Source organism: Salvelinus fontinalis, chromosome 18, assembly GCF_029448725.1.
Source record: "Salvelinus fontinalis isolate EN_2023a chromosome 18, ASM2944872v1, whole genome shotgun sequence".
Taxonomy (NCBI): Eukaryota; Metazoa; Chordata; class Actinopteri; order Salmoniformes; family Salmonidae; genus Salvelinus; species Salvelinus fontinalis.
In genome coordinates this window covers 31,042,411-31,055,133 of record NC_074682.1, presented here as the reverse complement: position 1 = coordinate 31,055,133, position 12,723 = coordinate 31,042,411, and the positions used below count along the sequence as shown (strand labels likewise).

Genomic DNA, 12,723 nt, shown 5'->3' with positions numbered 1-12,723 from the left:
GCTTGATATAATCTCGATACGTTTCATGTATTTATTTCAAAATATAAAGCAAACAATACATATCCTTTTTGCCCTTTTCTTTAACAAAGGGTATGTATACCGTCACTCAATTCGAGCCCTGGTTTTAACCAAACACACCAAGCCCTTCCCAGACACGGAGGTATTTAATCAGTGCATGCGACAGTATTGTATTTGGCTATACCGAAATCTATGAATAGCATAATTGTGTCTGTCAACAGGTAGACGTTCCACTTATTTATGGGAATAGGAAGAAATAGACTCCAATTATACATGTAATTCTATGATTATGCCCATAGAAAATGATGGTGCACGCGTGCACATATAGGAGGTCCCTCACCAGGCAGAAGGGAATATTTGACTTTAACCCCTGCATTGGAGAGTTACAATGTTGCTGTCACTATGCAGCCATCTGCCTATAGTAGGAAACCGAGTGTCTTATTTATAATATGCCCCCTGTTATCACACATGGCACGATCCCATAATTGTTACAATAAAGATAACACTTTTATATAACATATTTAACACATATTTTTATGTCAATATTCCCGTAGAACTGTAAAAAATAGAAAGATCATTTGCGCTTCAGAAAGAAGTGCTTTCATAAATGCATGGCGGGCCTCGTTCTGCTGGAGCAGTGTAAAAAAAGCTTTATGTCAATGACCCAACTTTAACGAATTTTGTTTATTTACATATCGAATTTGATTGTCCAACATCAGTTTCAGCATTTATTTATTTAGTCTCCGCCTAAAGTGGCCTCTTTCCTCTTCTGTGGTGCTTCTGTGGTGCATTGCAGTCAGCGATGTTTTCTGACGGTAGCTGTCCATGGTCCTGAAATCAAATCATCTGAGAGAGATAGAGAGAGATAGAGAGAGGGGAGAGAGAGAGAAAGAGAGTGAGAGAGTGAGATTAGGATGTAGTCTATTTAAATAAATAAAATACAATGTAAACAGGTGATAGATAAAGATAAAGGTGATGAAGACGGCTGCATTACTGTGCAGCCGTCTTCATCGACCTGGCCAAGGCTTTCGACTCTGTCAATCACCATATTCTTATCGGCAGACTCAGTAGCCTCGGTTTTTCTAATGACTGCCTTGCCTGGTTCACCAACTACTTTGCAGACAGAGTTCAGTGTGTCAAATCGGAGGGCATGTTGTCCGGTCCTCTGGCAGTCTCTATGGGGGTACCACAGGGTTCAATTCTCGGTCCGACTCTTTTCTCTGTATGCATCAATGATGTTGCTCTTGCTGCGGGCGATTCCCTGATCCACCTCTATGCAGACGACACCATTCTGTATACTTCCGCCCCTTCCTTGGACACTGTGCTTTCTAACCTCCAAACGAGCTTCAATGCCATACAACACTCCTTCCGTGGCCTCCAACTGCTCTTAAACGCTAGTAAAACCAAATGCATGCTTTTCAACCGTTCGCTGCCTGCACCCGCACGCCCGACTAGCATCACCACCCTGGACGGTTCCGACCTAGAATATGTGGACATCTATAAGTACCTAGGTGTCTGGCTAGACTGCAAACTCTCCTTCCAGACTCATATCAAACATCTCCAATCCAAAATCAAATCTAGAGTCGGCTTTCTATTCCGCAACAAAGCCTTCTTCACTCACGCCGCCAAACTTACCCTAGTAAAACTGACTATCCTACCGATCCTCGACTTCGGCGATGTCATCTACAAAATAGCTTCCAATACTCTACTCAGCAAACTGGATGCAGTTTATCACAGTGCCATCCGTTTTGTTACTAAAGCACCTTATACGACCCACCACTGCGACCTGTATGCCCTAGTCGGCTGGCCCTCGCTACATGTTCGTCGTCAGACCCACTGGCTCCAGGTCATCTACAAGGCTATGCTAGGTAAAGTGCCGCCTTATCTCAGTTCACTGGTCACGATGGCTACACCCACCCGTAGCACGCGCTCCAGCAGGTGTATCTCACTGATCATCCCTAAAGCCAAAACCTCATTTGGACGCCTTTCCTTCCAGTTCTCTGCTGCCTGCGACTGGAACGAATTGCAAAAATCTCTGAAGTTGGAGACTTTTATCTCCCTCAACAACTTTAAAAATCTGCTATCCGAGCAGCTAACCGATCGCTGCAGCTGTACATAGTCCATCTGTAAACTACCCACCCAATTTACCTACCTCACCCCCCATACTGCTTTTATTTATTTACTTTTCTGCTCTTTTGCACACCAGTATCGCTTCTTGCACATGATCATCTGATGATTTATCACTCCAGTGTTAATCTGCTAAATTGTAATTACTCGATTTATTGCCTACCTCATGCCTTTTGCACACATTGTATATAGATTCTCTTTTTTTTCTACCATGTTATTGACTTGTTTATTGTTTACTCCATGTGTAACTCTGTGTTGTTGTCTGTTCACACTGCTATGCTTTATCTTGGCCAGGTCGCAGTTGCAAATGAGAACTTGTTCTCAACTAGCCTACCTGGTTAAATAAAGGTGAAATAAAATTAAAAAATAAATAAATAGATAACTGAATAATCTCTCATAATTGATTACTCCTTCATGATTCCATCAAAGATACCCAAGATTTCCACAAACTTCAGAAAGTTCCCATTATTTGGCTCATTCAGCCTGTCGGTGGTCCCACATAACGCAATGTTCTGGGTGGCCATTACGCGTATCAGGGCTATGAGCCTCTGCAGCACCTGCTGCCAGTTGAGAGTCTCTCCGTCAATAGCCCGTTAGGCTAGGGTCAAGAGAGTTTGCTTGGACACAAGCCTGATCTCCAGCTCCTTCCACCTCTGGAAACTAACTTGGTGGTCATGCGAATTCTCATGCGAGCTGAGGAGGTGGCACAGATTCTTCCAGTCCCTGCTTCCATCCCTGACCAGCACAGATTTGAAAGTTTGCAGCAAAAACAGAAGGCTGCATTGATAGGAAAGACAAGCAATGGTCTCTCCACTCTCTCCCTGTTCGCCATCCTCCTATCTAACTTTCGATGCCCCTCATCTCTTGGTAAATTCCCCTCTTTATCCTGATGTGGCCCAGCCTGCACTAACATATCCCGTAAAGATCCATTCCATTCTGGAAGTCGGATTTAGCAGCAGCACCCCACTGTCATCGGGGACGAGGAGTGACGAATCTGAGTCCGGGTCCATAGTAGGGTCTTTGCCCGCATTGTTTGGAGGTGTGGCTAGGCCTAGTGCAACCACTTCTCCTTTTCCAGCCAGAGAGCTGTCTTCATCGGTGGAAGTGCATGGCTCGGACTCCTCCGGTTTGCCCTCTTCGCTGCTAGAATCAGAGAAGAGGGGGTCGTTGTTCTTGCGCGAATGAATGGCCTGTCCTCGGAGCCTTGTCATTCTCCACACCGGCTGATGTACATTGCTGCACGCTGATATATTTCAGCAACGAATTTCTTTGGTTTAGAGATTGTGGCTCTTTTCTCATTCTTTTTTTTATTTTTATATTCGCTTCCCGATAGTTTTTGTCTTTTAGACATGGTAGCAAATTGTTTCAAATCTCTATAGTTTACTTTTAGCAAAGATGATATCCACTATTAGTAACTAGCTAATGTTAACAGGCTAGCTTAAGCTACTGCCTTAATCACTAATCGTCTTCGTCACTGTCATGCCTGCTCCCGCTCTTCCCCCCTGGTGCTTGATGGTGCCAGGCTCCCCAGCATTGCGCACTCCTGCCACCATCATTACGCAGGCCTGCCTTCCCCCCCATCATGCGCATCAGCGATTATTGGACTCACCTGGACTCAATCACCTCTGTCATTACCTTCCCTATACATGTCTGGTTCCTCGCTCTGTTCCCTGCTTTAGCGTGACTTGTCACTTGTCTTTGTTTACCCGTGTGCTGACGCCGTTCCTGCTCTGTTACCTGTCTGTTCCTGGTTAAATGTTGATCCCGTACCTGCTTTTCTCATCTCCGGCGTCGGTCCTTACAGTCACACACAAACATAAAAAACCAAAGCAATCATTTCATTGGCAGATTCATTTTTATTAATGTTTCACAATTGAATAATCCCATATAAACACACACATCACCATAGGATAGTGGGAGTGAACTTCGGGAGAAGCGGGAATGAAATGGGGGCGGGAACTGCAGCAACGCTATGAGCTGGTGGTTGGGGTGCCGCTGGTGGTGTAGTAGCCGATCAGGGGGCTGCAGCCAATTGTCAAAATGCTGCCCCAAATTCATAGGCCTAATGGGAGGGCCAGCCCTGGTTGTAGGCCATAGAGTAGCAGTATATCTTAATATACTGATGAGTTGTAGGCTATAGAATAGCAGTATATCCTAATATACTGATGAGTTGTAGGCTATAGAATAGCAGTATTTCTTAATATACTTATGAGTTGTAGGCCATAGAGTAGCAGTATATCTTAATATAATTATGAGTTGTAGGCTATAGAATAGCAGTATTTCATAATATACTGATGAGTTGTAGGCCAGAGAGTAGCAGTATATCTTAATATACTGATGAGTTGTAGGCTATAGAATAGCAGTATTTCATAATATACTTATGAGTTGTAGGCCATAGAGTAGCAGTATATCCTAATATACTGATGAGTTGTAGGCCAGAGAGTAGCAGTATATCCTAATATACTGATGAGTTGTAGGCCAGCGAGTAGCAGTATACCCTAATATACTGATGAGTTGTAGGCCATAGAGTAGCAGTATACCCTAATATACTGATGAGTTGTAGGCCATAGAGTAGCAGTATACCCTAATATACTGATGAGTTGTAGGCCATAGAGTAGCAGTATACCCTAATATACTAGACTAGACTGGACTGAACTTGTTGGACTTTTCTGGACTGGACTTGACTGGCTGGATTGGACTGCACTTGACTAACTGGACTGGACTGGCTGAACTTGACTGGACCAGACTGGATTTGTGCCTCAGGCTATGGGATTGAGTAGTGCTGATTCCAGCATCTCTTCCTAATACTCTTATCAATGAAAAAGGATTGACAGGCCAAACAGACAGTAAAGTGTTCCCCAGTGTGCCTGTGTTTGTGCTTCTCTGTGTGTGTGTGTGGGGGGAGAAAGCTTAAATTATTGTTAATCTAACTGCACTGTCCAATTTACAGTAGCTATTTCAGTGAAAGCATACCATGCTAGTGTTTGAGGAGAGTGCACAGTTATGAACTTGAAAATGTATCAATAAATCAATTAGACACATTTTGGCAGACTTGATACAACATTTTGAACAGAAATGCAACAGTTCATTGGATCAGTCTAAAACTTTGCACATACACTGCTGCCATCTAGTGGCCAAAATCAAAATTATGGCTGGGCTGGAATAATACATTATGGCCTTTCTCTTGCATTTCAAAGATGATGAAAAGATTATTATATCTATATATATAAAAATACGTTTTTTTCTTTGTATTATCTTTTACCAAATCTAATGTTATATTATCCTATATTAATTTCACATTTCCACAAACGTCTAAGTGTTTCCTTTCAAATGGTATCAAGAATCAGCATATCCTTGCTTCAGGTCCTGAGCTACAGGCAGTTAGATTTGGGTATGTCATTTTAGGCGATATTTGAAAAAAAGGGTCAGATCCTTAAGATGACTCAAATGTAAAGTGTGTATGAGTGTGTGACATGTGGAAGGCAATGGGCTCTTTTAGAAATGTCATACTGGACTAGCCTCAATGAGCCTGTGGCTAACTTTCAAGTAATGTTCCATACACACGCACGCACACACACAAACACACAATGTATACACAAACAGATAAACAAACACAGGCACAGACATGTTTCACACATGCTCTGGAGAGATGGATTATCTGCAGTGATACTACAGTAAACTACAGGTTAAAGCACTGCTGTTGTTGGATAACATCAAGGTCAGATTAACAGCTACCTTGGGATCTATCATGGGCATTATCATTGGAATTCATTTGAATTTGAATACAGTTGGAATCGTTTTGAACAAAGCTACCGCTACGTAGGCTTGTTTGTTCTAAAATATGCACTCTGTGTTTTTTTATTTTTTATTATTTATTACAAAAACACAAGGAAGGGGTAACACTAAAGTATGTGTTTGTATTCAACCTTTTAGATAGAGCGAATAAAACAGTTATGAAATGTCTCATTTTTTATTTTAACCTTTATTTATCTTGGCAAGTCAATTAAGAACAAATTCTTATTTACAATGACGGCCTACACAAGCCAAACCCGGACGACTCTGGACCAGTTGTGCCCGCCCTATAGGTCTCCCAATCACGGCCAGTTGTGATACAGCATGGATTCGAACCAGCGTGTATGTAGTGACGCTTCAAGCATTGAGATGCTGTGCCTTAGACCGCTGCGTCACTCGGGAGCCAAAATGAATTTGGAAATAGTTTTTTTCTGCGACTTTTCAGGCTCTCAAAGATATTTCCATCCATTGTTTGAACTTTTTATATTTTGGTTGAAATGTCAGATTGTTGTTGACATTCTGCTGGCTAAGCATTATCTCTCACTCTAACGCTCATTCATAGCGAGGAGGCAGTTGTAGTCAGATAAGTGGGTCATGAATTAATAACTGTTCCAAGTCAGTCCCTTTGCATTAGGCTGAACTCCTACCCAAACACACAAAAACTTGTGTAAGCTTTTTTATTGTGGGGTGGTTGATTGGAACCAGGAACCTTGTCCTCAAGACTACGCATTTTTCTAATGCATTCAGAGTTTTTCTCTAATACTACTCTTCTCAATTTGTCCTCCATAAATTTGAATCTAGGTATGTGTCAGATGTGCAGATCTGTTCAGGATAACACACGACAGCAAAAAACAAATGTACAAATCACATTAGACAATAAAGTTGTATGTTGTTTGTTTTCCCATTCATGGGGCTCACAGAGCCTCTGTTTGTCCTCCTCTTCTCCTGACATCTCCACTGATACTTGCTCACATATTGTACTTTACAGTAAGTCACTTTGTATGAAGGCGTCTGCTAAATAGCGTATATCATTGACACTGATAATGTCTTTGATAATGACACTGAGTCTCAAATGGCACCCTATGAGCCCTTGTAAAAAGTAGTGCACTATATAGGGAATAGGGTTTCATTTGGGACGCATACATTGTCTCTTTGTCGCAAATCGTCCTCAATGATAACCTCTCTCTCTCTCTCTCTCTCTCTCTCTCTCTCTCTCTCTCCCCCCCCCCCCCCCCCCCCCTCCAGATCCTAGCCATCATCTCCATCCTTTTCATTGTCCTCTCCACCATCGCCCTGTCCCTCAACACCCTGCCTGAGCTGCAGGACACAGATGAGTTTGGCCATGCCTCAGACAACCCCCAGCTGGCCCACGTGGAGGCCATCTGTATAGCCTGGTTCACTATGGAGTACCTCCTCCGCTTCCTCTCATCCCCCACCAAATGGAAGTTCATCAAAGGTGAACACTTCTGTTTTTAATGTGCATTTAAGTTGTGCTACCTTTAGTGTCTGTCTGTGTGTCCACTGTTGTGTATTTATTGGTGTTTAATATTTTAGCTGGTGCAAACAAATTTCCCTGAGGATGAATAAAGTACTATCTTATCTTTAAGGTCCCCTGAACGTGATCGATCTGCTGGCCATCCTTCCTTATTACATCACAATCTTTCTGACAGAGTCCAACAAAAGTGTTCTACAGTTCCAGAACGTCCGGAGGGTGGTTCAGATCTTCCGGATAATGCGTATCCTGAGAATTCTGAAGCTGGCACGTCACTCCACGGGGCTACAGTCTCTAGGTTTCACCCTGAAGAGGAGTTACAACGAGCTGGGTCTACTCATCCTCTTCCTGGCCATGGGCATCATGATCTTCTCCAGCCTAGTCTTCTTTGCCGAGAAAGACGAGGATGACACCAAGTTCAAAAGCATCCCTGCCTCCTTCTGGTGGGCCACCATTACTATGACCACGGTGGGCTACGGGGACATTTACCCTAAGACTTTGCTTGGGAAGATTGTGGGAGGTCTCTGTTGCATTGCAGGGGTGCTGGTGATAGCCTTACCCATCCCCATCATCGTCAACAACTTCTCTGAGTTCTACAAGGAGCAGAAACGTCAAGAGAAAGCTGTGAAGCGTCGGGAGGCACTGGAGAGGGCGAAACGCAATGGGAGCATTGTCTCCATGAACATGAAGGAGGCATTTGCCCGCAGCGCCGAGCTGATGAACGTGGTGGTGGAGAAGAGCGAGAGGCTGCTGATGCAAGACAACCACCTCTCGCCCAGCCACTGGAAGTGGACACCCAAGCGGGCTGCCAATGCCTCAGAGACCAGCTCGGCACACTCCTTCAACCCTGTGGAGTCCCAGACGGGTTCTCCCAGCAAGGCCAGGGCCTCCAGTCCTCAGGGGCTCAACGCTCAGAAGCTGGAGGAGATGTATTACCAGATGGCCAAGACCCAGTCACAGCCCAACCTCAATGCCAAAGATAACAGCTCCAGGGCTGGCAGACAGAGGGATGAGATTGAGCTGGGGGCAATCCCTGGAGGTCCAGGGGACCCTATGCTAGGGGGTCGAGAGGGGGTGGGGGACATGAAGAGCCTGTCTAGTATTGACAGCTACATCAGCTGTGCTGCAGACTTCCAGGAGAATCCACGTGGTGTCTACCCCCTAAGTCCAGCCTCCGGCCTGGCCCTCCTTGCCCAGGAGACCAGCCGCTTCTCCCATATCAGCCCAGCCACGGCCCTCTCTGGGTGGGTCAGCACCAACCCTGGCCTCCAGACCACCCTGGAGCATGAGTTTTTTTCTGCTGCAAAAAACTCAGTCTCGGACAACACTCACAACTTCAATAAACCTTTGAAAGGTAGCAGCCACTCCTACAATGTGAAGTACCGGAGCAGTGGAGGGGAGTCGGGGCCAGGACCAGGTCAGTCGCCCAGCAACGGTGATCCTCTCTCAGGCATCTCCATCCTGTCTGACTGCTCCCTGCTCAGCCCGGAGATGTCCATCTACACCACAGCCAGTAGCAGGACCCCACCCAAGTCTCCGGACAGCTCCACTCTGACCACGGCCCCGACCTCCACCCCGGCTGTCTTCACCTTCCATGACTCCTCCATCAGTAAGTACATTGACGCAGATACAGATGACGACGAGCACCTGAGGGACATGTCGGATGCCACAAGCCCCTCGGAGTGCCTGCTGGCCGGCTCCAGTGCCCCTAAATGCAGCCGGAACATCAACAGTGGCTACAACCATAGAGGCATCAACCACCTGGCATCAAGCACCACCCAGCGAATGCTGGGGCAGAACTGCCTGTTCCCCAGCTTGGATGGGGGGACGCGGGGGAGCGGGGTCCACGTGGAGAACAATGTGGTGCCGGAGCTGCCCCGCAGGCCCAAAGGGGACAGAGGAAAGTCTAGTACCATGGACCAGAGCCTCTGAGCTGCAGAGGGACATCCAGGGACATCCAGAGAGACACGGACTAGCCGTGTGAGGAAGCCGGAGAAAGACAAAGTAATAGAGAGATAGAAAGAGAGAGAAAGAAAGAACGAAAGGGAAGGAAAGAGAGGCACAATGTGCCGAGTCCCTTTACAAACTAATAGAAAGGGCCAGGAAATGAGAGTGATTCAGGGCAGAGTTTGGGCTGTGGTGTGGTGTTGAATACTCTGGGAAAAGACTTGTAGAATAGATCAAGAAGACCACTCTCCCTCCCTATTAGCCACAGTACACTAGCTACCACAAAAATGGGCAGAGCACTCCCAGTGACCCATCTGAGCAGGGGCCCCATAGGGAGATGTGGGAGTAGGTCAAAGGTCAAAGCAGAGCATGCTGGGAGGGGAAATGGTCTGTTGGTTGGTTGGGGCTGTGGTGTTTCAGGTCAATTCATTGGCTCTGGGGTAGGGGGAAAGAGGTGAGGCAGCATGGATGAAGGGGGGAACCGGGAGGCGGGGAAGAGCAAGGAGAGATTCATGTTGTGAGCATAGGGATAGAAAGACAATCATCCCCTATATTCTCCTACAGTTCTACCTATCTCAGGTGACCACTGTCCCATTCCAGCCTGAGCCCCAGCCCAGCTCACACTGTAGTAGGGATTCCAGAAGAGGAGTTACGGCAGATGCCAATAAGCTACTTACTAGTGCCCCCCCTAGCCCCAAACCTGGCCTTAGTCGTGTGTGTGTGTGTGTGTGTGTGTGTGTGTGTGTGTGTGTGTGTGTGTGTGTGTGTGTGTGTGTGTGTGTGTGTGTGTGTGTGTGTGTGTGTGTGTGTGTGTGTGTGTGTGTGTGTGTGTGTGTGCGCACGCATATGTTTAAAGGATCATTTTTGTATCCACATTTTGAGATTGTCTTACCTGATTAATTTATTTTTATATAGATAAAGGAGGTTACCTATATGAGTCTGTGGTTTACTAGTCTGTTGTGTCATGACCATATCTGTTTGAGTATTTCTGTATGGGATATTTCTTATTGTCAGACAGTTATTGGAGATTCAATCCAGACTTGTTTTTAGGGGAAAACCAGTCTGTGAGTCTTGTTCTTCTTGGTACAGTTTGTTTATCTCGTGGTGAGAGTAGAGTACCACATCTGATCTTCCATTTCTGTCTGGGAACATGTCTTGATTGTCTGTTGTTTTGTGTTACACTGAGTTTGAGTCAGAGGGGAATGGTTGAAAGAATCTGTACATTTTTGGTATCAAAGTGAGGAACAATAATCATCCCTGAAGATTTGTGCACCAAGCACACATTTAGGAGAGCTCTGCTCCAAGGCATTCATGCAGCGAACAGCCTGTCTCTTCCTCCTAGTCATACCACCAAGACACAAGTGTTCAAAAGAATCGCTTCAGACGAAATGCTGAGATGTGCAAAGGAAAAATAACCTGTTTATTTTTATGGTATTTTATAAAGAATGTGGTGAATGGATTTATTAATTTATATTTCCAAATCCAAGCAAACATTTAGGATATATGCTCATATTAAAACAGTGTGAAACATTGATACACAGCTGCCCCAACATGCATCATCATCATTTTCCTTTGAACAACATAAAGAGACTGATGTTGAGAGAGTGGGTGGGGACTGATTGTTGAGAGAGTGGGTGGGTGGGGGGACTGAGTGTTGAGAGAGTGGGTGGGGGGACTGAGTGTTGAGAGAGAGGGTGGGGGGACTGAGTGTTGAGAGAGTGGGTGGGTGGGGGGACTGAGTGTTGAGAGAGTGGGTGGGTGGGGGGACTGAGTGTTGAGAGAGTGGGTGGGTGGACTGAGTGTTGAGAGAGAGGGTGGGTGGGGGGACTGAGTGTTGAGAGAGAGGGTGGGGGGACTGAGTGTTGAGAGAGTGGGTGGGTGGGGGGACTGAGTGTTGAGAGAGTGGGTTGGGGGACTGAGTGTTGAGAGAGAGGGTGGGTGGGGGGACTGAGTGTTGAGAGAGTGGGTGGGGGGGGACTGAGTGTTGAGAGAGAGGGTGGGGGGACTGAGTGTTGAGAGAGAGAGGGTGGGGGGGGGACTGAGTGTTGAGAGAGTGGGTGGGTGGGGGGACTGAGTGTTGAGAGAGTGGGTGGGGGGACTGAGTGTTGAGAGAGGGGGTGGGTGGGGGGACTGAGTGTTGAGAGAGAGGGTGGGGGGGGGACTGAGTGTTGAGAGAGTGGGTGGGTGGGGGGACTGAGTGTTGAGAGAGTGGGTGGGGGGACTGAGTGTTGAGAGGGGGGGAGACAGAGAGACAGAGACTGAGAGCGAGATCCTATATGCGGTACTCCTTGGGTTTGCCGTACAAGCCATAAATACACCCAGAATGCTATCTGAACAGCATATTAATGCATAAAGGGAAGAGCTTACGTAACCTAACCTGGTTATAGGTTTGGATTGAATTGCAATTTTAGTGTTATTTGAGTGCGTCTGCATTCATTCACACAGACATTCATACATTGAAGGCCAGCTGATACACAGGTCTTATATGGCAGACATCTTCAAGATAGCTCCAGCCCAGTTTCCATAGTAACAGGCTCTCTCCTGGCAAGGCTGATACCAGGGCTGCGTAGCTCTGCTAATTTGGGTGGGTAGTCTGATTGTATCAAAATGCATGCATTCTCATCTGTTTATACAGTTTGAAAACTCTCAAACATACTGTAATTAGTACACAGGTATGTACATAGATAATTATCCCTCATGAAGCCGCCCCCCTGCAATGTTCTGTAATTCAGATACAGCATAATGCAATCCTAGTTTTGAATATATCCATGATAATCCTTTCTGAATAATAGACATCACAGTGCATACTGTAGATATCGTAGAAAATCATAGACAGACCCACAACACTGTCCATGTGTTTGTCCTTTGCTCTCTTTCGCTCTGAGAAAAAGAGAAAAGGCGAGAATTCTTCATCTCCAGAGTCACATGTATCACTCCTGTTCCTGTCTGAGCTGGATCCGAGCGAGTGGAGATGAGGTGTGAAAGGAATAGCAATGACTGCGGAAGGGGCAGAACCTCTGAAAAAGTGTGTGTTGATCATTTCTAAAGGGACTGCTGCTCAGCCAAGCAGAGAGCTGGTGATTAGAGCTGTGGTTACTACTTAGTGGAGGAAGTTGAGCTGCTTCCAGTGTGTGTGTGTGTGTGTGTGTGTGTGTGCATATGTTCGTATTGGACGAGATAGTTATGATCTAGAGGGGGTGTCGTTTTCAGCCCTACAGACTGCACCTGTTATCATCAACAGTGACTAGTGTTAAGGTAATATCTGGGGAACACCATTTGCCTATATACTGAGCACTGCTTTTTCACTGGCTACAGTTTTTTTCTCTACCTTCACATAACACTCTAGT

General features: G+C 45.9%; 1 protein-coding gene across 2 annotated transcripts in view; it reads left to right on the top strand.

Moving 5' to 3' along the window:
- The window catches only part of LOC129815275 (potassium voltage-gated channel subfamily B member 1-like), a 138,944-nt gene extending 128,018 nt beyond the window's left edge, over positions 1 to 10,926 (top strand). Inside the window, exons 3-4 of one of the 2 annotated variants that reach the window (XM_055868943.1) lie at positions 7,183 to 7,393; positions 7,608 to 10,926. In XM_055868943.1, the coding sequence (XP_055724918.1) occupies positions 7,183 to 7,393; positions 7,608 to 9,361 (1,965 nt within the window). In that variant the 3' untranslated portion in view covers positions 9,362 to 10,926. Of the gene's footprint in view, positions 1 to 7,182; positions 7,394 to 7,544 lie in introns of both variants that reach the window. The other variant, XM_055868942.1, reaches the window with a different exon arrangement.
- The last annotated feature ends 1,797 nt before the right edge of the window (positions 10,927 to 12,723 follow it).